This window comes from Pteronotus mesoamericanus, unplaced genomic scaffold (assembly GCF_021234165.1).
Source record: "Pteronotus mesoamericanus isolate MK-2021 breed Mesoamerican mustached bat unplaced genomic scaffold, CSHL_Meso_final contig_173, whole genome shotgun sequence".
In the NCBI taxonomy this organism is placed as follows: Eukaryota; Metazoa; Chordata; class Mammalia; order Chiroptera; family Mormoopidae; genus Pteronotus; species Pteronotus mesoamericanus.
In genome coordinates, this window is record NW_026555072.1 from 17610414 (window position 1) to 17637696 (window position 27283).

Sequence of the window (27283 nt, forward strand, 5' to 3'; positions counted from 1 at the left end):
CTATGGATGAAGGACTTTTACCTTCAGTAGTTCTCATCAAAATAATTTGGTTTTTGACATGTATGAATTCCAGAAGCTCATTGATATTTTCAAATACTGATCATTATAATCAAGGTATAGATCTCATTTACAAAAAATTGCTTTCTGTCAAAATAGAAAAGTTCATCCTGAGCAAATCTTTTACAAATTGTTCTTATGTGTTCGTGTGTTTTCCTAAGCATATTATATATTTTTCTAAGTATATTAATTCACATAAGCTACAGTGAGATTAATATGAATTTTGGGAGGGTTGTCTATAGACTATTTTAAGGCAGAGCAATTTTGTTAAGTGTAAATAATCGTAGAAACTAAAAATAACAGTATATTGACAACAGTCCTAACAGGAGCTGCTCTAATGAAAAGGTTTGGATAATGTATTTTTAACTTGTTGGTTAATATTTAATAAAGATCTTAAACAATTCTGAAAATTTTGAAACAAGTCTTTAAAATCTTGTGACATCATAAACTTTCTCTGATCCAACCACCTATCATTTTGCCTTTTAACATTTATTCAGCCAACGAGTGCATTTTACAGTGAATGTGGTCCATTGCTAGGTGCTTAGTGGGAGAAGTACAGTAGATCCATCAACAGATAATACAGTGGGGTAAGCACTCAGTATGCTCACAGTTCATGATAACAGAACTCGTATGTCAACTAGTCAATGTATATCAGTGCACTTCTCTGCTCTCTCACATTCCTCCTGCTGAAATGCCATTCTAAAGCTCTCCATTTACAAATCCTGTCTGTTCTTCAGAGCTCAGCTCTACCTTTCCAGAGCCATTCCTCATTTCTTATCTTCTCTAAACTAAGGGTAATCTCTCTCCCTCGCTCCCTCTGAAAGTTTACAAGCTTAGAGAAGGCAGCATATACTAGGCCTCCTGCAGATAGCCTGTCTGCAGCTATGGCCCCATAGAGAAATTTTTAACTGAGTTTCATGGCTTCAAAGGAGATCTGTGAGTGCCTGAAATTATGTGCAGTTTCATATGTGTATTTATGTGGGAAGCAGGTCCATAGTTTTCATTTGATTTTCATATGGTTATTATTAGATTGAAGGAAAAAAGGGTGAGGAACCACTGCCCTAAACAGTATAATATTGCTGTATCAGTATAGAAGAGAGGGGAAGGCATTTTAGGAAAGAACATAAAGATTTGAAGTCAAGACAGAGACTTTCAGCAGGCAGCAACTACAGTTCCCTCTCTTAGGCTGACATTTCTGATGTCTTAATAGGTTAATGTGCATAGGTGGAATGGGGCTTAGACCTTGAACACTAAGTTGAGGTGTTTGACCTTTATTCTGCTGATCATGGAAAACCAGTGGATGTTTTTGAAAAGATAATTTAGTGATTTTCCCCCCCTAATATTGAAAACACTTGGAAAAGTGGTGTTTCTGCCTCATTTTTCTCTCACTTGAAATCTTTAATTTTATTAAAAAGTTATTTATTTTATTATTTCTAGGGAGAGGGGAAGGGAAATAACAATTGTTTGCCTGTTGCACACCCACAGCCAGGGACCTGGCCCACAACCTAGGCATGCACCCTGACAGGGAATCAAATGGTACAGGCTGATGCTCAGTCCACTGAGCCACACCAGCCAGGGCTCACTTGAAATCTTTACTGAATCCTCCGACGAGGGGAGATACTGAAGGATATAACTCCCAGCAAACCGCCTGTGGTGGTTGAGCACTTTGGCGTTCTTTAGGTACTTGCAGGGCATCAACAAATTTTCTTAGCATGGAAGTTGTTTTCTCTAACATGACCATATAAGCTTTGATTAGTAACCTGCTCCCATGTGATAATCCCTGCTAAATAAAGCCCTATTGGTTTTTTGTTGTTAGAAGTAGAAAATTGTCTAATGTAATGTAGCATAGGCTAGTTTTTGTTTCACAAAAACCACATTTCAGTTGAGAGCTTTTATTGATCAGGCTTCTTTAGAAAAAGAGGGAAGTTGGTGAAACTGCTCTTTTGGGTTGTAATTTATTTTAAACCTTTTATTAAGAGAATTTCAAAGATAAATAAAATAGGCAGAATCATATAATGAACTCACACGTAGCCATCATCCAGCTTCAGAAATTGATAGCTCACATGGGTGACAATATTTAAGAAGTGAGAAATTTGAGTAATTCCCATGCATTTCTGCTGCCAGGACTAGAGTAAAATGGAGGACTATCAGGACTGTGTGGCTGAGGGACAGTTATGGTTAAGACAGTGACCTCTTGATTTCAGGTGTGAGTTTGAATCCTACTTCTGCTAATCTCATGTCACTTGTATATCCTTGGATAAGAAACCTTCTCTATGCTTGTTTTCTTATCTGTAATATATGTGAGCACCCATCTCATGGGATTTTTGTTTGGATTAAATAATAAAACATAAAACAATATATAATGCTCAACAATAGTAAGTATTCTTATGAGTTAAAGATTGGTCACAAGATACTAGAAAAATCTCAAGATACACATACACAAATCTGAAGCATTTTGTAAAAATGATTTCCTTTTAACTTTAGGAACATGCGTAACACAAAGGTATTTATAGGTAGGAAATTAATCAGAAAACAGAGGATTTTGTCAGAATTCCCTTTTTGTTCATAGAGGCTCATTTGAGGCACCATGACATAGTTGAAAGAGAGCCCACATAGGCTCTGGAGCCAGAAAAGTTCTGGCACTGGCTGGTTTTATCTAACTTCTCTGCAGTTGATTTTTCCCTTACTAGATAGACAAAGGAATTATAACAAGTACATTTTAATATTTTTGTCAAGATCAGTAGACAATGTATTGTATATAAAGTGTCTGGCATGTTGTAGCTGCTCATTAAATGGCTGTCCTTGATTTCTCATTGTCCTGCTTGTGTAGATTATGCACTAGATAATTGACTTTTTTGGTACTGAGCACATTGATTGCTACCTTCAGGTTTTCAAAAATTTTTATAAAGCAGTGTATGAAAAAATTGGTTAGAAGTGTGCCTAATGAGACACATATTTGTGACCAGCTTGTGTACAATTGCAGAAACTTAGAGGAACCAAGGAAGGCAAAAATGCAAGATGCGTGACCGTCATCATTGTTCTCAATCTACTGTTTGCAAAGCGTTGTATTAAATGTCATGGGAGATGTCATCTCTTTCTAGGAACCTGTGCGTGCGTGCGTGCGAGAGAGAAGATAATGTAAGGTAGTAAATCAGAAGTGCTGGCCATCTGAATGGTAGTGCTATTCAATGCCTTTGGAATTCGGAGATAGAAATACTAGTTTTTTCTGGTAGGATTCAAAGATAAGACAATTTCATGGAGACGGGGAAATTTAAGGATACATAGAATTTTAATAGGCAGAGAGCTGCCAATTACCCCATCCCCAAAGTTGTTCCTCCCATTCCTCTTGTTCTGACTAATTGGGTTTTTGGATTAACCCACTGCTTTGAGTCTCAGATGCATAATTGGGGCCAAGCCACCAGAGAACATCAGCGGTCTTCAACCTTGGTCTCTGTAAGGCAGCTTCTTAAAGCACTGAAACAGTTGACTCAAGGTATATTCTATCACCTTTTAAAAAAAAAAGTTTATAAGTTTTCACTTGGAAATGTCGGAAATAAACATCCTGGTAGTTTGCAAACAATTGTAAATTACACAGAGCCACTTTTGAAACCCCTTCTCCATGAAAAACTAACTGTACTTTTTGATAAATGGTAGTAACTTTCAGAAACAGCTTTTTCCCTTCGATCAGAAGCTATGAAAAAGGACACAGGAATCTTACAAATAAAACTCTTAGTTCAGTGAGTCCCAGCGGTTCCACTGTCTTTGGAAATTGTTATAAGCAAATGTGCACTATTGTAATGTTTTCATACTTGGTTATAGAGCTTCACTATTCAGGGATGCCGTGACTGAGGCATTCCCCCCACCCCAATATATAGGAATGATTAGCTTCTTCAGGTGCTTGACTTTCCCGATAAGATTTTACAGAGAAAATAGGTTCTTATATTCCTAGTAAGGCAGCATCACTCTTCGACATCCTTGAACAAGTACTTCATCTAAAGATAAATTTTTCCTATTGCCTGATAGATGGGGTATAAGCACTTGACATGTTAATGTCACATGGTCTGCCCATAGGAATGAGAAAAGAAAAGCAATCCCTAATAAATATTTCTAAATGACTTTTATGTTCCCCCGGCAGAAGGGATTATAGCTCTTACTCTAGTTTGCCTGTTATAGCACTTTTTAAAAAAAGTTTAAAATAAGATTTGAGTTATTTTTAGAGAGATGGAAGGGAGGGGAGAAAGAGGGAGAGAAACATAGATCGGTTGCTTCTTGCACACCACCAACCAGGAACCTGGGCCGCAACCCAGGCATGTGCCCTGACCAGAATCTAACCGAAGACCTTTCGCTTTGCAGGGATGCACCCAACCCAGTGAGCTACACCAGTCAGGGCCTTATTTAAACTTTTGATACCTGCTAACAGCATAAGATCTTGTGTTATTGTAAATTAAAATAACGTTTTTTGCTCAGCGAACTGCATGTTTTTAACAGAATGGGATTTTATTTTGTCTTCCTATCATAGCAGATTTTTATCTTCTACTTTATAGAATGATCTTAGAAACTGAGTTAATTTCTAGGCTATGCTGAAAGCTTCAGTACCATACCTCTGGAGTCTAAGCCCTAACTTTTTTAATGCACATATATGTAAAATAGTAAAGGAATTCAGAATGTAAGGGGAAATAAAGAGTTCCAAAAAGCTTTGTTTAACTGAAGAATAGGGCCCTCTTCACATTTCAGTGTCTGGTGTATGCCCTGAGATGCCTAAAGAGTAGGCTGGGCTGGAAAGGTCGAGGCAGAAGGAAACCAAGTTGGAAGAAGAATGGAATTTCTTTGTTCCTGAAATCTTCATGTACTAAATTAATTGATTCTATATATAGAAGCCTTTTAGATATAAATCCTGTCTCTTGTATAACCTTGGGGAAATTATATAACCTTTCTGCCTCAGCTTCCTCATGTATGAATTGGGAGTGATATTAGTATCTACCTTGAAAGAGTGTTTTAAGGAAAGAATGAGAGAATTCTGGTGAACACAGTTCCTGCCATTCAGTAAGTGTTAATTAAAATTGGTACTGTTGTAATTTTAACCATCCTGGACAAGGCTAAAGTAATGGATGTCGCTTGTTTAAAAGGTTCATACTTATAGTTTCCCTTATCATGAAAACATAGAAATAAAGTATTCTCAGTGCTCTGTGATTAAAATGGTAGTATTTTGTATGATACAACAGTCTAGTATTTTAGCCCACTACGTTATGTACAGATTTTGTTTATATGTGGCCTTACTGATGTCCCCATTGTATCTGACTATTCCTTGAAAAATATAACACACAGGACTTCTTAAACATGCCCTGTTGTGGACTAAGGCCATATTCTTGGTAATAACCAATCAGAACAATAAACATGAATAGCAGTTCTTAAATGTTGGGCTTGATAATGACTTTCCCACAATTGCTATTTTGGGTCCTTTCTTACTAGCCTGAGGAAATGACAAGATTGAGAAGCATGAACAGACAACTCCAGATAAATGTTGACTGTACACTGAAAGAAGTTGACCTCCTTCAATCTAGAGGTATAGAATTGATTATTTGGTAAACCATAAGTAATAGTGTGGTGTTTTAAGCTGCTTAAATAGCATTCATTTTGGTTTTGTAGACTTGAGAGAGTTTTTATCCATTATAAGATGATAATCCTGGTAAAGAGATCCCTCCACCCCATGGATCAAATTGGGGAACAAAAAATAGTTTTACTTTGGTAACTTCATCATTAAGACCATTCTGTGTTGTTACTCTGCATTTATCCTCTTTTAGTCATTTACTGTAAATTACGGGTTTTAATTCTAAGACTTAGCGGGTTCATATTATGTGAGTCATTTAAAATATTTGTAAAAATAGGGATCCCAAATCAGACTATCAGATTTCTGGTTTTGAAGTAAATTTCATAAGCAGTTTTTTGTTATCTGTTACATGAAAACATCAAACTATACTTTACAGATTTCAGGAGTTTGTTTTTGTTTCTGGGATTTTTTGTTTGTTTGTTTTGGCTTTCTTACAGAAGTATACTACAGTAGAAGCTCTCTTATCTGACTTTCATTTATCCAGCTCACCAGGGTAGAGATGTTCTTCATTTCCTCTGTAAACTATACTGACCTAGTCCACAGCCACTGTACAGTCCTGATAGGAGGCTGCATTCTGGCATGTCCATGTACTATTGGAATTGTCTGCTTACCAAGACTCGGTTGTACCTGTTCCTAAATCTGCTTATGCCAGTTGTTATACTGACATTGAAGTCAGGAAAAAGCTGCTTTTTCTATAAAAATCAAAGGCAAACCCTTTTAAAGACTCAAAGACAAATCATATAAGGACTGCGAATTAGATAATGGGTGAAAGCAACTGTAAAGTGTTAAGGGGGAAATTAAAAATCTGAGAGGGTTCTGTCTTCAAATTAAATGTTCTCATAGTATCTTTCTTGCTCCATTCTGAAGAAGTGAAAACAAAGTATAGATGAGGGCTCAGCAAACTAGCTGCCTGTTTTTTAAAATAAAGTTTTAATGGAACATAGCCATGCCCATTTGTTTATATATTGTCTTGGACTGCTTTGTATTTCAATGGTACAGTTGAGGTGAGGGCTTTGCAACAGTGGCTGTATTACAGGTCCATAATGCCTAAAGTGTTTATCATCTCACTTTGCAGAAAAAGTTTGCCCACCATACTTTAGCTCATCACAGGTGTAGTTTATATAAGAAAGACAATATATAACCTACAGTCAACAGACAGGTAAAGAAAAGGCCTTGGTGTAACATTAAAATATTGCCATGTTTGTTTTATTACACTAAAATTGACATGTAATTTTTCTTAACAATTCCATGCTTTAACCAGCCTCCACCTTACTGCTCTTAATTATGGCAGCTAAGAGAGCTTCTACTGTATTTTAAGAGGTATATATAAAATTACTCTTTTCTTAAGGCAAGGTTAAATAGTGGAAGCAGGGAAACCTAAAAAACATGGAACTATCTGTTAAGTTTGAATGTGAAGGTTAAAGGATATAGTTAGGTGCCCTTAAAGTTATTTTGAGAAGCCTGGTTACTCTACTGCCTACTAGCTCTAAGCAATGAAAGAGTTACTATGCATAATGTAGTGGTTATATAAACTATTGCTACTATATTAGAAGACAGCATTGATTTTTTTTTTTTTGCGCTTTTCTGTTCTTTGAAGCAAAACAAACAAACATTTGGTTAGGGTATTTATAGTAACCTAATGGGATCTAGAAATTAGAACATCAGCTGTAACTTAAGTAATTGAAGAAATACATAGGAAGCATCTTAAAGCATAAAAAGATCCAATTAATATACCAAATAGCATTGTGGCTTTCATGAGCAGTCATAGGAATTATTTTCAGAAAATATCTTAAAATAGCATACACAAATGGATAAAAGCATTTGTAATAGGACCTGCAAGGGAAACCAGTATTAAGATTTTATAAGCGAAGAGCTGTGTTTTTGGTCTCCATTGGACAACAAAGAGCTCTTTTTGTTGCTTAAGCATTTCTAAATCTCTACTCTTCCATGCTCTGGGAAAATTTTATATAAATTTCCAATCTAAACTTTTGGGTGAGAGAAAGAAGGTAGACATTTGGGGGGCATTTAGATTAGATGCAAATCAGTGCATGATTTGCTGAAAAGCAGCTTTATTGTTGGTTTTGGTGAGGAAAACTTTTATTGGGAAAAAAACAGGTCTAGAGATCAAGAGATCCTCAATGCCGTATTTCCTCTGGCAATAAGCATTGATAATATTATAAAGCTTCATTGGCATTGTGCAGAATGAGGAGGTTGCAGCAATAGGTTCACACCAAGTGATGGTAGGACGAAAAGCTGGCCCTGGATCAAAACTGACCTTGGAGGAGTCCTGGCAGGAGATGGAGCTGAACTACACACTGGGTCAGGGAGCAAACATAGTAAGAGAGGTGAAAATTTCGTGGCAAGACAAAATTCTTGGGTAGTGTTCTATTATTCTGAATTTGGCACTGTATCATCTTTTATCATTGATAAATCTGTAGGTGATACTTAAGACTCTCCTTTTTTTGAAGATAGGAATCCATGAGCTGCTGATATCGTAACACTTGAAACATCTTTGTCAATGTATACATTTGGGTTCTTTAATAAGATGAATTTACAGTAGATTAAATAAATATTAAGGTAAATTATGAAAGATATGGAATTGAGGTTTCACCGTTTAAATCTTATGGTTTTTTCACTAAGATCAAAACAAACCGAAAGAGAAAACAGTTCAGGCATCCTTTCATTTCTCTCCTTCATTTACCTCCCTAAATGCGCCACATGCTTAATTCTGCCTAAAGAGACTGGCTTTACAGTAAGAAAAAATATTCCTTTAGGTGAACACTAGATAGACACTGATATATTAGTTTGCTTGGGTCTTTTCTCACAGTGATAAAATAATTTCAGTGGGAAGTGAGTAGGATAATATAATGAGTTTTGAAACGCCGGAAAAGTTTCCCTTCTTACAAGTTTTATTTCCATAACAAAAAATTCAGGTAACAAGAAACAACTCTAAATGCCTGGTGATTTTATTTCTTTTATAGGAAACTTTGACCCAAAAGCCATGAATAATTTTTATGACAACATAGAACCTGGCCCAGTGGTACCACCTAAGCCATCTAAAAAAGGTGAGTAGGGGAATGTCACAAATGTCATACAAATAAATATGAACATTCTTTGAGAGTTCACATTTACAGCTAAAAAAATTTCCACTAGAGATAATAACTTGTTCATGACAATAATAAAATGTCCCCAAACTTTATTTACTTCTAAAATTATTGTCAGGATATATATATATATATAAAATATATATATATATATTTTAAGTTGAAATTGTATTATTTAGTTAAAATTTACCCAGCTCTCTAGTAAGAAATAATGAGAATTTTAAAGGTCTTGTGTTAGAATGGAAAGTCTGATCTGAGTAGATTTAAAATTATTTAACAGGCCACAAAAACATCCTTGTGTCCTCAGTAGGCATGCATAACAGATCCTACGTAAATCCAAGATTTCAAAGACTCACTTTTGGATAATTGTTCAATCATTTTCATGTAATATTAAAGGTATCAAACCTCTTCTAATTTTTATGTACCAAATGTTTAATTGGCATTTCATTATCTTAAAAAACTAATTTGAATTAAATGAGTGTTTGAATTTAAACTTTTTCTGCCCCATTCTAATCGATGGCCCATGTTATTTTATAAATATAATTTTCAAGACTGAGCTAAAGTATGCATTTCAGGTCTTAATCCTTAAGGCTTTAAGAAACTCAAAATAGAAACATTTTTTTGGAATGTCTTATTTATATTTATATTACCTAAGGGTGTAACATTTTAAAATCTCACCGGAATTATTATTAATCAGAGACTGTATAAATTCTGTCTAAATAATATTACCTGACCTAAATTACGTATATTATTTTAAAGCTCAGTACAGAGGGTTTTAACTGTTTCACTTAGAGGTTGCAACACAGTATCTGTTGTTCTTTTTATTGTTTAATACTACTATGGGTGTTTCATCTGATGTGCATTTGAAATAGCCTACTAATTTCTAAGAATGGCACAAAGAAGAATTTTAGCGGATGACTGCCAAGTACCAGATTTGGCACTGTGGCAGCATTATATACAACTTCAAGTTGAAAGGCACTGGGTTATACATTACTGATCACTTTAACCATTTGGATTAATAATATATGAAACTTTATTTAAAAATATATTTATGTATTTATTTTTAGAGACAGGGGAAAGGAGGGAGAAAGAGAGGGAAACATGTGCCCCGACAGAGAACTGAACCGGTGCCCTTTCAGTTTGCAGGCCAGCACTCAATCCACTGAACCACACCAGCCAGGGCTAATATATGGATCTTTAAACTTGATTTTGCCTCAGTGTCAACTAAGGAAGCATTGCTTACTGGTAATCCAATAGATAGACCTTGTTTATCTTGGAAGAATCACCCTATTTAAGGAAGTACATTGAAAAGTTACCTGGAAACAGAGGACCAAGTTGTCAAGAAATTGTGGACAATATAGCTACCTTGAGCCACCTCATTAGCATAAACTCTCAGGTGTGATCTTAAGGGCATACCATAAACAACAAAGAGACTTCTATCACTTGGGAAACTTCAAGATTTTAGAGATTATCTCCCAGGAGCTGGGGGCAAAGCTAGACCTCTCTTTGGGCAAGGTGTTAAAAGCAGTGCTTAGAAGGAAATTTATAGCTTTAAATGCTAGTAGTATAGGACAAGAAGATCTAAAATGAGTGACCTAATATTCCACCTCAAGAAACTAGAAAAGCAGAACAAAGAAAAGAATAGCCAATGAGACAGAAGACAAAAGTAACCAAAAGTTTGATCTCTGAAAGATAAAATCAGTAAGTTCTAAAGTCAACTGATTTAAAAAAAAGGACATAAATTACTATAACTGTAATGAGTTACCCATTAAAATAATCAGAATATGATTAAAGTTTTTATGCCAGTAAGCTCGGCACCTTAGATAAAGTTGACAACAGTCCTTGAAAAATGTAACCCACAAAACTGAAAATAAGATGAAACAGGAAGTATTAATAGCTATACATCTATAAAATATTGAATCTATTATCAGTTTTCCCACAAAGAAAACTCCAGACTATCAAACATTTAAGGATGAGACAATACCAGTCTTACACAAACTCTGAGAAAATAGAGGAGGAAGGAAAGCTTTCCTTTTCTTTTTTTAATGGGGCTGGCAGAACCCTGATTCCAAAACTCGATAAAGACATTACCTACCCACTGCATCCAAAAGAAAACAAAATTATAGATCAGTATCACTTATGGACATAAAAGCAAAAAAGCCTTCATAAAATATTTACAATATATAAAAAAAATAATACATCATGAGCAACTTGGGTTTAGCTCAGGAATGCAACATTAAAAGAGAAAAAGCGTATGGTCATTTCATTAGATGCAGCTGACAAAAAAGCATCTGATAATTCAGCAGCGATTGCAGGAGATATGATTATTTGCAAAGGGTATCTAAGGGTACTGAAAAAACAACTGTTAGAATTAATAATCGAATTTAACAAGGTCTTGGGATATAAGGTCAGTATACAAAAGCCATATTTTTATCTCTTTCATTACATTTTCTAGTGGTTTGCTAATATATAATCACAATACTGTCAATAACACCAACACATGAATAAATTTAACCCGAGATATGTACATTGGAAACTATAAAAGATTGCCGGAAGAAAATTAAAGAGCTAAATAGAGTAATATACCATTTTCATGATTAAATCAATATTGTTAAGATACCTGTTCCTCTCATGTTGATTTGTAGATATAATACAGTACTGATTGTAACACCATTAGGCCTTTCTCTTTCTTTGGTAGAAGCTAGTAAGTGGTTCTGAAATTCATGTGGAAATACAGAAGACTTAGAACATTAAAAACAACCTCAAAAAGAAGAGCAAAGTTGGAAGTATTATGCTAACCAACTTTAGGACTTACCATAAAGCTACACTACCATAGGGTTAAAAAAAAATGGATAATTGTAACAGAATAGAGAGCCCAGGTGTAGACCCTCATACTTGTCATTAAATTTTTGACCAAAACACCTAAGCAATTAATGGAAAAGGAAAAATCTTCAATAACCAGCGCTGGAAGAACTGGCTATCCATGTGGGGGAAAAAAATAAATTTTGATCTTTATGTCATACTGTACACAAAAATTTGAGATAGGTCATTATATACCGAAGTGTAAGAGCTAAACTATAAAGCTTCCAGAATAAAACATAAACATAGACTATCTTTGCAACTTGGATGTAGATAGAGATTTTCAGACAGGACACAGGAAGCAATGAAAAAAAAAATCAGTAAGTTAGCCTTCAGTGAGCCTTCTGCTCATCAAGAGACACTATTAAGAAAGTGAAAAGGGCAAGCCACAGACTGGGAGAAAATATTTGCAAAACACGTATCTGGTAAAGAGCTGGTATCAAGAATATATAAAGAACTATGATAATAATAAAAACCCAGTTAAAAAAGGGTGAGGCATTTGAGCAGGCACTTCACAAAGGAATTATCTATCTCTCTCTCCCCAATAAGCAGATGAAAATACTCTACTTGAGTAGACAGTAGGGAAATGCAAATTAAAATACTAAGATACCACCTCAGACCCACCAGAATGGCTAAAATCCCAAATTTTGGGAGATGTTTTGGCCGTTTTCTTGTCAAAACATTCACCAGCCCTATAGTCCATCAACAATTCTACTTTGAAAGAAGTAGAGAGAATCTAAAGCATATGTCTACAAAATGACTTGGTTTTTTAGAAGTTTCATACCATTTTCACAATAACCAAAAACTGGAAAAACCAAGTGTCCATCAAAAGATGAATGGATAAACAAATTGATATAGTCATACCATGGAATAATGCTTAGCAAAAAACTAAATTACTGATACATGAATCTCAACATAATGCTAAATGGAAGAAATCAAATACAAAAGAATATATACTATATGATTCTGTTTATATGAAATTGCAGATAGAACAAGCTAAATTAATTTATGGTAAATATAAATTTTATATATATATCAACTGAGGTTGGAAAGTAACTGAGAAAAGGTATGGGCAGATTTCTGGGCTGATGATAGTAGTCTAAATCTTGGTGGGGATTTGGATTATCCAGTTGCATTTGTTAAAACTCATCAAATTGTACACTTAAGGTTTCTGTATTTCATTGTATAAATTGTATCTCAAAAATTCACAAAGAAATAAAGGAAAATTTCTTGAGGCAGAGAGCCCATATAAGTCAGTTTTCTATCAGTGGTAATAGAAGTTTTGCAGATAATGTCATTCTGCCTTTGAGACCAACACCATGTATTTGAGGTGGGAAGTTCCTGTTTGGTGTACTTCTCAGCTAGGAATCAAGCAGGGCATGCATTAATATGCTGTTAATATCAAATTCCATCTAGCTCCCTACAAGTAATTTTACACTAAAAAGGCTCTTTCTAAAACTCATATTTGGATAGTCCTTTATAGTTAGTTGTAATGGGATTCCAATTACAATCAATTTCTTAAATACATAGATGGATTATGTAGATGCATGTTTGATGCCACAAAGGTGAGACATGACTCCTACCCCAAGCAGCTTGTACTCTACATATAGTTTTATTTAAAAGACTAGAAAGCCATCTTAAAGTAAGATATTCACTATAAATGGATCTCTACATAGAAATCTAATTGAGCTTTAATTATATAATAATATACACTGTTGAGAGTATAAAATGATGCTGTTATATACCCTCTAGTTTTGAAATTTTTCCCTTTTTTCTATTAAAATTTATGAATGGAACTCTTTTTCTTTTTTTTTTGCAATTTTATTTATTTTTATAGTGGGGGTAAGGGAGGGAGAGAGGGAGAGAAACATCAGTGTGTGGTAGCCTCTTGCACGCCCCCTACTGCAGACCTGGCCCACAACCCAGACCTGTGCCCTGACTGGGAATCGAACCAGTGACCCTTTGGTTCGCAGGCCAGCACTCAATCCACTGAGCCACACCAGCCAGGGCTAATTCTATAATTCTTTAGGAAGCCTTTTCGTAATAGAGTTATAAAAAGCTATTTGGTTTTATCTGTTAAGCCAAATTTGTTTTAGTTTTTTGAACTAAATTGTCCCTGGCTAGTGTCGCTCAGTGGGTTGAGCGCCAGCCTGGGAACAGAAAGGTGGCCAGTTTGATTCCCAGTCAGGGCACATGCCTGGGTTGTGGGCCAGGTCCCCAATTGGGGTGTATGAGAAGCAACAGACTATTGTTTCTCTCCCTCCCTTCCTCACTTACCCTCTCTCTGAAAAATAAATGTTAAGAAAAGTTACAGTAAAATTTTTAAAAAGTAAATTGGCCTTTAGGTTTATTTATTTTGATACAAATCCTCTTGCGTACCACTTAAATTTAAAAAGCAAGTAAAATAATAGGTAGGGTTGTTTTATTCTTTAGAATGTCTTGGGGTTATTACAGTTACATACAAGAAATCCTAGTGGAATATAGACGTTTGTCTGATGGAATAATTAAGTGTGATAATTAAAGAGACAGAATGAGAAATACAAAGGGACAGAAATTTGCACTGGATTTTGTAATTAAGCAATACAGTGTGCATGTAAGAAAGCCCCAGTCTGTGCACCAGAGAGGGGATCAGGGACATAAAATACAGAAGCTAAGTGTAAGCAAGGGTCAGTGAGAAAGGAAGTGTGTGATGCTATAAAGTGCTTTACAAATCTAAGAAGTAGAACTTTACCTTTTAGTCTTTGGAGCCTAAGGAGAAATTTACTCTGCTTTCGTTTGCACCCCACTTAGGATTATGGAGCACTGGTTTCTAAAGGGGGGCTGTGCTAGGTGACTGCTTATGGGCCAAAAACTTGTTAGAAAATACACAGTCTTTTTTTGGTTCTTACGGTCAATGATGTGAGGTCTGCCGTTTCTCATTTTTACTTAGTACAAAGGACTACTTACTAAGGACCTGTAAATTAATAGGCACAATATTCTAGCAAAATATTGTGATGCCTGCAGTCCGTGTTGGAAAGTATTTACTGAGCTTTTGCACACGTAGGTAATTGGAATTTGTGAAATGATTGGGGAGCATGTATTGTCAGTACATTGTATTATTTTTAATTGGTGCTGATATTTCAAGTACTGCTATTATTCTTTAATTATAAAATGCTGTACTTTTATGTTGTTATTGTAATGGGTTCTTTTAGTCTTATATGGGCAGTTTACTTTCAACCCACTGTTCAATCAGGGAATTGCTAAAGTATAGTATCCCAAAGTTGGCTTTCACTTTGACACTTATTTACTGAGTTTGTACTCCAAACCCGTTAGAAACTGTGAAACTGGTGAAATAAGGCATTTATTCCATGTATTTGGAGAGGCTGGAAAAAGTTGTAAGAGCCTCTGCTCTGTATAAGCACTTGCTCTCATAGAATTTAAGGTAACATGAGGTAATAGAAGGGGTAAAACACTCAACTGTGCATGTCCTCTGAGAGGTTTTTGTGAGCCTGTCTACTCTTCTAAATGAACGCCTTGATCCCTTCTTCCTGGCTTTCCTTTTTCTCATTCAGATTCATCAGACCCCTGCACAATTGAGAGGAAAGCCAGAAGAATTAGCGTGACCTCCAAAGTACAGGCAGATGTCCATGACACCCAGGCAGCAGCTGCAGATGGTTTGTACTCGTGTGTTCAGAGTTTGTGCAGAATGTCCAAAGACATGTGTTATAACACATGTAAAGTTATCATAAGGCCAACTTTTTTTTTACTTAAAAAAATTTCTCTCTCTAGTGAAATGTCTAAGATTGAGTTGTCCAATACAAATGTTAGCCACATACATAACTTAAAATATTCTGGTAAATACATTTAAAAAGTAACCAAGTGAAATTAATCTTAACTTATTTTCCTTAATCATATACAAAGTGGTATTTCAAAATGAAATCGATATATAAATTATTAGTGAGATATTTTACTTTTTTAAAAAAATATTTATTTATTTATTCTTAGAGGGGAAGGGAGGGAGAAAGAGAGGAGAGAAACATGGATTGGTTGCCTCTTGTAAGTGCCCCGACCAGGAACCAAACTGCAAGCCGGGCATGGGCCCTGACCATGAACCCCGTGAATCAAACTGGCTTTTGCTTTTGTGGGACGACACCTAACCAACTGAGCCACACTGGTCAGGACTACATTCTTTATTTCAGACTTTTCAGACTTGAATCGTCAAAATCTAGTGTATGCTTACAGTGCATCTCAATTCAGATTGGCCACATTTCAAGTCGTCTCCATATTGGACAGACTGCTCTAAGATAATAGTATCTAGAAAGCAAAGCCAAGTAAATATAACTTGAAAGCTGTGGACTTTATAACTTCTCACTGCGGTTTTATAATGCTTCCTGAACTTTAACCTGTGATTCAGTAAAAGTAAGATCTTCAAAAATATTGTACATGTTTGAGTTTGTACAAGTATTCTACTTAATATTTCTTATTATATTAACTAGGTAGAAAGAGCCCAACCTAAGAACAAACCAAGCATGAAGCTACATTACACTTATTGTAGTTAAAAAACACAAAATTCTTTACCATTGGCATATTTCCCTCATTAGAAAAATAATAGCTATCTTTGAAACTAGAAAATATGTAGAATTATTGGAAGTTTTAGTTGAATCCTTTTGAACACTTTATCGTTTGCGTGCTAATTACTATATATTATAAACAGTATTGATTAAATTGATAAGTGCTACTTGTGAGGATGGCCATTTTATGGAAATTCAGCCTATTAAAGGAAAAACCTATTTACTTCAGTTTTATTGTATATGAATATTCTTTTGTTTTTATTTTCCATGAGGCCTGAAATATCTTAACTTGTAAACTGTTCCATAAAGATTTCACACCTGTAAGTCAAGTGAAAATAGCCATGTAAACTGTATTTTGGGTTTAAGATGCTTCTATTTAAACAGTAGTTCCTTACGATGAAATGAGCAGTGTCTTTTTTTAGGACCAACAATAACTCTAAATTAGGTGCCTTTTAAATATATTTTTTGACAGGTTACTTCAGTGATTTATTTTTCCAAATTAAATTGTTAGGTTACTGAAGGGTAGCAAACAGGCCACCCCAAAATATGCCTCTGGCATTGGGATTATTTTGAGAAACTGCAGGTGCTTGAGAAGCTCTGAAAACGAAGTTACCCTTTTGTGAGGGACATTTACATTTACAAAGACAATCTCCATTTGTAAGGGTGTCTCCGGTGACTCAATCTCAAGAGAATTTTAGCAGCGGATAAAGACAACTACTTAAATCTACATAATAGACCTTCACCCTTGTTTACTGTGCTTTTCGTAAGGTACCTTTCACTACAGGCTTGAGCACCCCCACTATCTTTTTTTGTCTTTAGCTGGAGGTGTTAATTAAATTGTTGTTTTGGGTCATCTTGGGGAATTAATCAGTTTTCCTGGGTCTCTCCCCTGTATCTGTGAGGTATACATGTTACTAAACTTCTGTTTTTCTCCTGTTAATCTGTCTTTTATTATGAGAGGATCTCAGCTAAGAACTCAGAAAGGTAGAGGGGAGAAAATTTCCTCCCTTATAGTACTAAATAGTGAAGAGTCCCCAGGTACCCTGGATTAGTTAGGTTTCTGTAGTTTAGAGAAAAGAGGAGTTTGAAAAACCTTTTCATACTAAACATTTGCACTGCTACCATCTAAAATTGAAGGCTACGTTTGGAGTTAGCATAGAAAGATGGAATGTGACGATTTAAGGGTTAAACATCTTACATTTTCTCACTCTGTGATAAATACATTGGAAGTGTTGGTTGTCAGGGCATTTTGTTGTTTTATTAAATGTTAGAGATTACTGTATGAGAGAGGATCTTTCCTGGAAATGAATGGCATGTAGAACACTTTTCCTGTAACAGAAAGCTTTGACAATGTGCTTTTTATTCCTCCATGAGACAAAAAAAGAAAACTAGTAAAGGGTGATAATTGGAGTTAAAAGTTGAGGACAGAGGAACAAGCTTGTCTCCTTTTTATAGTCACAGGAATAGGCTGGGAAACCCAGTGGTTTTCTCTTCTGTTGTGAGGCTAAAGTCACCTCCTGATTGAACCTGAGCCTTAAGCTTGCGGTAAGATTCAGGGTTTAACACTCAGTTCTCTTAACCTGATGAATGTTCACACCAGCGATTCATCATTAAAGACAAACTGGTAAACCCCCGTCAACTCATTAACTTCCCGTGGAACATACGCTTAACCCCCAAATGGTCACTGATTAAAACTCCCCCAGATCTGGTTTTTTATTACCTGCTTAGGAAGGCCGCTTACCTTGGATCATGATCTTATTTCCAGTAGACTGAGGATTTTCCTGTGTTTTATACAGTGAAGTTTCACAGACCCCTGACCTTGCTCCAGGTTTCAGGGTGAATTCCATCCAGAGATCTTTAGCCTCTGTTAGCCTCCATTACTGACCACGCTTTCGGTAGGGACTGTTCCTAAAAGGCAGGATTTACAAATTAACTCTAGAAGCGAAGATCCTGTTTTTAGCACAAGCCCAGAGAGAATGAAGACCTAGGAAAACTGTAAGTTAAGTTTCCAAAATTTCAAGAATGAAATCCCATGGACCAACATAAGAATGCCAGCATTTTATATTGCCAGGTATAGACATTTTAAAAATAGACGTTTAAAAAAACTAATCGGAAAGAATCTGAGAATAAAAGATCATCATTTACTAACTGTAGGGTCTTTATCTTTCTCTTTTTACCATACTGGGGAGAACTTTGTTCTGAACTCTTGCTGCCATTATCATGAAACACATGCCTACTGTGAAACTGAAGGTCCCCTGGAAGAAGGCAGGCATTCAGCCAGAGGTTTACTGTAGCACGGCCAGTATGGGAGGGTCACAGAGAGCTGGACATGGCACATGCTATGAGACATTTCAGTTATTTCATTTGGCTGGAGTAACTACCCACAGTCTGTGGATAATGAGCTAGGAAGGTAATCCACACGGGACTTCTTTCTTACAGCAAAGAAGGAAATCGTTTAGAACGAAGTAGGATAATGCACTTCTGGTAGCTGTGTATACTAACTGGCTTTCACATTAGGTCAGGTGTGAAGCTACCTCCCTTGGGGTTTTTTGGGCGGGGGGAAGTGGCATAGTTTTTAATTTTACTTGGGATTAGACTTGGAAAAAAGTCAGTCTTTTCTCTCTTTTCATCCTAACTTCCCTCAGAGCACCTACCTGGCTCCAAGCTGAGTTCTCGGACACAGCCCCGAGATGAAGACTATGAAGGGGCCCCTTGGAATTGCGACAGCTGCACCTTTCTGAACCACCCAGCACTAAATCGCTGTGAGCAGTGCGAGATGCCCCGGTACACCTGAGTTCAGAAGAGTCTGCACCATGTTGACGGTGAAAACGAGCGCCAATTAGAAGAAAAGGAAACCGCGGGCATCTTCATCTGTCCAGCCTTTTCATTTCAGATGACATAGGGGGAGGAGGAATGGCACTGTAGCCGCCTGTGCTCACTACAAGAAAAATGGGGAGGGTTTTTTCCCCCCTTTCTTAACTCATTACAGAGGAGAGACAGAAAGGGATACTTGAAACTGGGAAAGGATTCACCCCTGAAAGAATGTACACAGAGAAGTCGAGAACTCTTCTGTGGAATCCCAATTGTTCAAGTTACTGCTGAGTGACCCTTATTTTATAAACTAGAACTTTGCATCAATAGTATGACATGTTACAGTCTCTGCAGACAAGCTGTGAATCCCCAGAGCAGACTTACCTGGTCACAGCTCTCTGGAAAACCAAGGCTCCCATGCTTTTTCCCGTTGCTTCCTACTGAAGAGAGGGACAGGAAAAAGCACTCAGAATATGATTTGGGGTGGGGGGCGGGGGCAAAATAATAAGGGTATTTGTAATTGCTGCTTTTTTCAGGGGTAATTTCCAACACAAAAACAAGATGCTTTAAAATGTGATTTGAAGTAGTCAGGAATTAGGCATATTGCGTGCCCTTTGTCGGAAGTACAATCAGAGGTGATGAGATCCCTTTTGCTTGTACAATGATTCATCAAGCTATATCAACACTGGTAACTAAGACCTAATTACACCACGTAAATAGAGCTTTTTTTTTTTTTAAGTTATTGCATGCTTTTTATTAGGTCATTGTTTTTAAAATAACAAGTCCTTACAAAGTATGATTTTATGAATGACCTTCTCGTAAGACTGTGCTTTGCCAGTAGCACAGTGAATGTATGCCAAATGTAAAGCCATTCCAAAATCCATTTGGAAATCTTGATCTCAGCTGTGGTTCTCTACAAGAAATATTTGTAGTGTATAGGGCCTCCCCACCCCACCTCCCACCTCCCTTTCAGTTTTGTGAGGACTTCATGATGTTTACAGCACAGATAATACTTTGTGCCATAATCCTAACTTAGCTGAAAGAAAATCAATATTCAATACATATTTATTTGCACATACGTTAAACCAGTGAAGGCAATTACAGTTGGCCGATACCATAAAGTTGCACACTGGGAAGAGAAGGCTAGTCAAGAAATATGATTAAGAAAAAGGTGAATACAAAGGACTTTGAAACTAAAAATGTCTCAAATTTAACATACTGTATTCAGAAATAACACTGAGTTCGTTCAAGTAGTTCACATGATACTGAAGCACTCCTCATTTATGAAACTAGAACTTTTGGGTGTGCATGACTGAAGAGACAGAAAATCATGTGATTCTCTAGAATGCACCACTGGAAAATTATTAGTAAGACATTTACCTAAGGACTATACCATCGTTGAGAATTGGATTTTGGAATCTTCTTATTTGGGTTGATATAAAGAGCAATAAAATCAGTAGGTTTTCTAATCCTTAAGGATTTTTAAACCTGAGCTAATAACTTTAGGAATATCCACTCCCCCGCCCCAAACACACACACTTCAAGCTGTCGTATTCTAATTTGGCAGTAAACTCTGGCAGACCTGGAAAAATAAGCTGCACTCAATAGCATAATGAAACCAAAGGCATAACAACTCATCGTAGTTTCCCATCAAAATCATGTTTCCACACTCCCCAAAGCGTGGCTGTGTAACGACACTGATAAACATCTCGCATACAACAGCTGTGGCAAAACTGAAAATAATGGTGAGACAGCAGATGGACTTCAAAGCATTGACCTGAACACAGCGTTCTTGAAAGGCTTTTGTAACACTGGTATCTGTCAGTCTCTGATAACAGTCTCAGTCCTATTGTTCTGTAATAGGCTGATGCTTTTGCCTTTGTATGGTTTCATATCTCTTTAGTGATGGTGGACCCCACTTGGTCTTTAGTAACAATTTAGGGGGAAATATATATACTGCTTGGTGTTCTAGCTAAAGGTTTACCAGTATTCTTAGTGATATGCTGAAGTGGCAGCAATTAACTTGGCAGTTGTCAATTGAAAATGAAAGTAGCATGTATGAAAACAGTTTGATGCTTTATTAAAACCATGTAGATGACTTTAAAACTATTGCATGAACATACATCCGGGTTACAAGCTGCTATCATACAGTAGATGCATGGTTCCAGCCCTTTGGTGATATATCTAGTCAATCATTGTTTTCACCTGCCAGGAGAAATGAGCAACCAGTCTATTTTGATAGGTGTAGAGGGTGGTGTATGAGACATCAGATTGATTTTAAGGAAGTTTTTTTGTATGTGTTCATTCCTGATCGTGCACAATGTCATACACCAACATAGGCTGTATTCCGTGTTTGAACTAAGCAAAGTCATTTGACACTGATAAATTTGATACATTTCACTGTGTCCCATATATCCACTACTACTTGCCTGTGACCAGTTTGAAGAATTCAGTCAACTTTCAAGGTGCCTTTCCATAAGGATCTCCTAGTCAGGCTGATATGTACAGACATTTGGCACATAAACGGTAGGGTACAAATTGGACGGTACCTACCTGCTGAGGGAGCCTATCAATTGGTGCACTTGTTTCTTTTAAAAGTTTTTTTCCTAACACAGACCTAACTACACATTTGAAATTATTTCACTTTGGTAAGCTGGGTTTTTAGAAAGCACATTCACCATTTTGTTAAAGTACATTGCCTCCTAAATTCTGGAGGTCTTAAAAGTTTATAGAGGTAATAGAGGACCCAGAAACTTTCTAGGCATTGTAAATGTTTCAAATTGATAATGACCTTGTTTGGGAGAGGGTAGAGGCAGGGAGTTTTAAAGAAACAAATGCATTGTAAAAAAATAAAAAATAAAAAATAAATAAAAAAAGTAGTTTTAGAGCAGATTAATGATGGTGGGGAAAGTGTTGCTAATTTGTTTCCCTGAGAGAAATGGGATGTGTGATGAGCAGTTTAATAACTTTTAAGGAGCTGGTCTCAATTTTAGTACTTTTTAATTATTTCCTTAAATTTTGTCATTGCTTTGTCCCAGTTATCTAGGGTTCGTATCCAACTTTCTGTGGCAACTCAAGTTTTATATAGTATTTTTAAAGGTAATTGTAATGTCTGATGGTATAAACAAGAAGAATATAAGGTATAGGGAAATTGTTCTTTGAAAATATCAACAATGTATCCTGGAATGTGAAGATGTCCCTTTATAGTTAATATTGATTTATTTCAAAATTGTCATTGCTCAGACTTTGAATGACTTCATGTTACAGTTTGTGTCTGTATATCTGTAGAGAAGAGGGAAAATGATAATTGAAATGTTACTTTAAAAAAATCAATAAATTGGGCACTGTCTGTGTTGCACCACTACTGTATGTTTCTGAAAGAATTAACAGTATTTTCTTATTGTAAAAGTTAATCCTGATGACGTTTTCACATTCACCAGACATACATTTTTTCCTGTAGTATGTGCATCCCCAAATATTTAAAACAAGTAGATTTTGCATGGCATGGGCATTCAGAGATTAATAGAATGACTCAATTTTAATTTTTAAAGCCATGAAAAGTGAGACTGAACAATACTTATGATAACACCCAATGTCCATGTTTTCCTACTGTAAAAGAATTGATCGGTTTCTTCATTAAAACAGCAAGAACTTACTAAATCTTGTAAATACCATGTCTCTTAGATTTCTGTGTATGCTGTGAATCAAATTATTTTGAAGTGAAATTGTACAAAGATATTTTAAAAGGCTATGCATGCATCGTACCTCCAAACAGTACATATTCGGAAAGTCAACGATTCCTTCAAAATAAATTAATAAACTAAAAGCAAACATTACATTCTGCATCTTTTCTGTGTAGTTAGAAATGACTTACAGTGTCAAACATGTTGTAGTTCCAACACTTACTATTTCTGGACTGAAATACGCTGTCTAACCTAAATCTAATCTTTGATCACATTTCTGTTCTACATTCAAAATTGGGTTAAAGTATATATAAGCACATTTTATTTAAAAGGTAGAATGTGTTAGGAACTTAGATTTTTTAAAATTCCACTTCAGTGTTATTTAAAATGATTTTTTAAATCATTTGTAGCTAGTTTTTCAAAGGCAAAAAATCAGAGGCCCCAAACCTCTTTTTGGTAGGATTTGGAGCCAGCCTTGCCAACTTTTGCACAGAAATTACTGCAGGTGAGTTACAGTAGATGCTTTCCAGTGACTAAGAATATGTATTTAGCCCTGGTTGGTGTGGCTCAATGGATTGAGTGCTGGCTTGCAAACCACAAGGCTGCCAGTTTGATTCCCAGTCAGGGGCATGTGAGAAGCAACCACACATTGATGTATCTCTCTTTCTTCCTTCCCCTCTAAGAGTAAATGAAATCTTTTTTAAAAAAAGTATTTAGAAGTCAAAATAATTTGTACATTTTTATATGAAAATTTGCAAACAGACAAGAACAGAAAATTATCCATATATAAAGCATTCTTATTTCATCTGTATTCTCATCCACCTACCTCCCTGATTATTTTGAAGCAAACCTCAGTCATAAGAAGTCATGTAAATTCACCCTAAACACCATATACTCCACACCTTACAAAATAATTTATTATTGCATACCTAGTGTTAAATTGCCCAAGTAGTCCTCACAAGTTTGTTTTTTTACAAGCATGTCTCAATTAGGGTGTAACTAGAACACTGGACATTGTTAGATCTCCTACATTTTTAATCTGCTTAAACACTTTCCCTCCCTTACTGTCAGAAATCATAAGGAAACTTTCCCTCTTCAGCTATTTGGTTACCCTCCACCACATCTTACAGCAAGTTAAGTGGTGCATAGAAAGAACTTCAAAGATAACTTTAAAAATAGTATGTGAGGTTTTTTCATTCCCCCTTTTAAACAACTGATTTATTTTGAAATAGAAAATTACTTCAAATTTGTTGGGTTACAACAGTGGTTCATTATGGTGCTCGCTTTGGTAATTAGGCGTCTGTGAGAACGACGTTATCTGTGATCTACTCCCTATAATGATTTCTCTAGGTAGTGATTAGCTCAGCTTTCCACACAGAAGTGTGAGGGACTGTTGGGTGCGGGACACCCAGCGTTTGTCTCCCACCTGCATTTCTACAAACTTTCTGACTTGACTTTGGCCTGTTGGCCTTCTAATCCAGTTCATGACCCAGGTGATGTTTGGTGTCAAAGGATTCAATAGGGTATATAATATGTGGCTGAGATTTTTGGTTCGCCAGTTCCAGACCAGTTTCAGATTCTCAGGGCCGTCAACTGCCTGCCTGCCCGCCTCTTAAACGGGCGGGTGTGCTTTTGACCGTGCTTTCGGGGCTTTCTGGTGGTAAGAAATAGAGAGTGAGAAAACTCAGGCGATAGATACAGCCTAGCTTCCCACTGTTTCGCATTGCAGGTTGGGAACAAAGTTCTAGTTAATATATTCTATATTACATTCTCTGCTTTTTTCGGACTGACTTGTATAATTAACTGTCTTGGGGACCGAGCCTGTTTTCAGGTAGGTCTGTTCCCTTGATCAGGAACCACTAACATCTATAGCCATTTCTAAATCCCATCCCCCATTTCTGATCTAAATCAATAAGAATAGTCTGCTATGGGTGTGCATGATTTTAAAAAAGAATCTTTAGCCCTGGCTGGTGTGGCTCCGTGGATTGAGCACCAGCCTGCGAACCAAAAGGTCACTGGTTCGATTCCCAGTCAGGGCACATGCCTGGGTTGTGAGCCACGTACCCTGTTGGGGCCGTGCAAGGGGCAACTGATCGATGTATCTTGCACGTTGATGTTCTTCCCCCTTCCCCTTTCCCCTTCCCTTACCCTCTCTCTAAAAGTAAATAACATCTTTTAAAAAAGAATCTTTGAAAGGCATTTGGGGTTTGGGGGGAAGAAAATTGGATCACATATCAAAATTGTTTGTATTTCCTATACGCTTTAACAATCAAATGGCCACACGTAGCAGGGGGGCTCCAATTTCAAAATTACAACGTGAATTTTCCTATCCCAATTTTGAAATAACTAATGAAAACCTTTTTTAAGGGTTGGAGAACAGGGAAGGGTGTTCTCGGGAGGTCGGAAATGACAGGATGCCGATGAGGATGTATTGAGGGCAGTAGCAACCAGGGTCAGCCGGCCCAGAATTCCAGCCACCAGTGAAGGTCAGCCTGCAAAAAGCGAGTTTATAGGACTCCCCAACAGAGCCCATGAAAACCAACAAATTGAGCAGCAGGCAACGGGAAGGATCTATGTGCTGGACAGGAAGCACCAAGAGTGTGGCATTTGCTTTCTGACTCACACCAGGGTTCACTAAATAAGCAAGGCACTTAAGCGGGAGTGGTTGGACCACATAGATAAGGAGTGCAATGCACCCAGTAACTGCAAGCTGCCAGTGAACACGGAGGAAAAACTTGCCTGGCCTAGCTGAGGATTCCAGGGAGCAACTTTCAACCCCATAGTAAATAATTATAGCAGCAGCACCCCCTAGTGCTTGTTTAATGAGGGGGGGGGGAAGCTCAGCAAAAACATTGAACTGCCCTGTCTTCCCTCTACCCTGTAATCAATTTCTAATCAAGAAAAATAAAGGTCCTGACTGGTGTGGCTCAGTGGATTGGGCAGCGTTCTGCAAACCAAAAGGTCACTGGTTCGATTCCCAGTCAGGGCACATGCCGGGGTTGCCCGCCAGGTCCCTGGTCCGGGGCATGTGAGAGGCAACTGAGTGATATTTCTCATATCAACGTTTTTCTCCGTCCCTCCCCTCTCTCTAAAAATAAGTAAATAAAATATTTTGTTAAGGATTAAAATATTTGAGTAGTGACCCACATAATCTTTTTTAAAATTCCTTAAAAATTAGTGAATGTATGCAAAGAGCATCCTGAAAGTAGGACCTCATTCTACAGAATCAGAGCAGAAGAGAACATTTTAATTTCTAATTTTAATTCTAAACAAAACTCATAGTACTCCATCTCTCAAACAGGAACATTTAAATCAGAAACTTGTTTTCAAATGCAAAGTAATTTTTATGAAATTCTAAACTACAAATTCAGGTAGTAAAGCTTCAGAAAATTGAGTCAGTGGAGAAATTACTCTAGAATTAAGCAGTGTGAATTCCAGATCCAGGATATGCAATAAGGAATACCAGAAGGAACAAACGCAGCAGGTAGGGGAGAAGCAACAAAGGTAGCATCAGAATTCTCCTACATCTTTGTGTAAAACTTGAACACAACTCTGATTTTGATGTGAAAAACAGATAAAATTGTGAACTTGGCTAAATCTCCATATAATAAAACTTTGTATCTCACATGAACTAATGTTCTTTCAAGCGTCTATCAAACATTTGTGTGTATGCATGTGTGTGTGTGTATCACCCCGTTTTTAAAAATATTTTTTTAAATTTATTTTAAGAGAGAGGGTAAGGGAGGGAGAAAGAGAGGGATAAAAACATCAATGTGCAAGAGATATATCAATCAGTTGCCTCTCATGCACCCCCAACTGGGGACCCGGCCCGTACAACCCAGGCATGTGCCTTCACTGGGAATCGAACCAGCGACCCTTCGTTTTGCAGGCCAGCACTCAATCCACTGAGCCACACCAGCCAGGGCAATTTTATTCATATTTTTAAAAATATTTATACAGAATTTTTTGAGGAGCCAGATATAAACGTTAGAATCTCTGCTGTTATATCACAGATTATTTTCATTTAAGGAGAATTTATACAAAAAACAAAAATTTAATAAATAAAAGAGTAAGTAAGCGTGTCTTTCTACCTCATCAATATGCTAGTTTCCAATAGCAAATATAAATTATATTCAGGATTAAAGTGTAGGTGCGAAAAGTTTACCTTCTAAATAGCCACACAGAATAAAGCAGAATATTACCTCCTCCATTTGTGTTCATTCTATAAAACAAATATATTCTTCCAATTAGAAGCACACACCACACACACACCTTTTTTTTTTTTATGCCACATAAATTCTTATGACAGTGTTTTGTCTCTGTTTTAGGTGCGAGAAGTGCCTGGACTATTCATGGTAAGGGTCCCAGCCTGACCTATCTACAACCTCCGTGTTGTGTGGTCTTCTACAAATGACTTTCTTTCTCTCAAACTCAGTCACCTCATGTGTGAAAGGTGAATGATAACAGCACTCCATCTCACTGGATGTTGATGATTACATAATTATATCGAAAGCACATAGACTAGTCCCTAGCATATCCTAAATGCTCAAAAGCTGTTAGCTATTATCATGTTATTACTATTTTAAGACTATCCCTCTTATTACAAAATAT

At 36.6% G+C, this 27283-nt stretch overlaps 1 protein-coding gene across 3 annotated transcripts in view; it reads left to right on the plus strand.

Annotated features, from left to right (window-relative positions):
• Positions 1-22777, plus strand: part of TAB3 (TGF-beta activated kinase 1 (MAP3K7) binding protein 3) — a 58036-nt gene extending 35259 nt beyond the window's left edge. For all 3 annotated transcript variants that reach the window (XM_054566580.1, XM_054566579.1, XM_054566581.1), the window contains 4 exons: positions 5527-5620; positions 8647-8730; positions 15180-15281; positions 18824-22777. In XM_054566580.1, the coding sequence (XP_054422555.1) occupies positions 5527-5620; positions 8647-8730; positions 15180-15281; positions 18824-18972 (429 nt within the window). In that variant the 3' untranslated portion in view covers positions 18973-22777. The remainder of the gene's footprint in view (positions 1-5526; positions 5621-8646; positions 8731-15179; positions 15282-18823) is intronic.
• The last annotated feature ends 4506 nt before the right edge of the window (positions 22778-27283 follow it).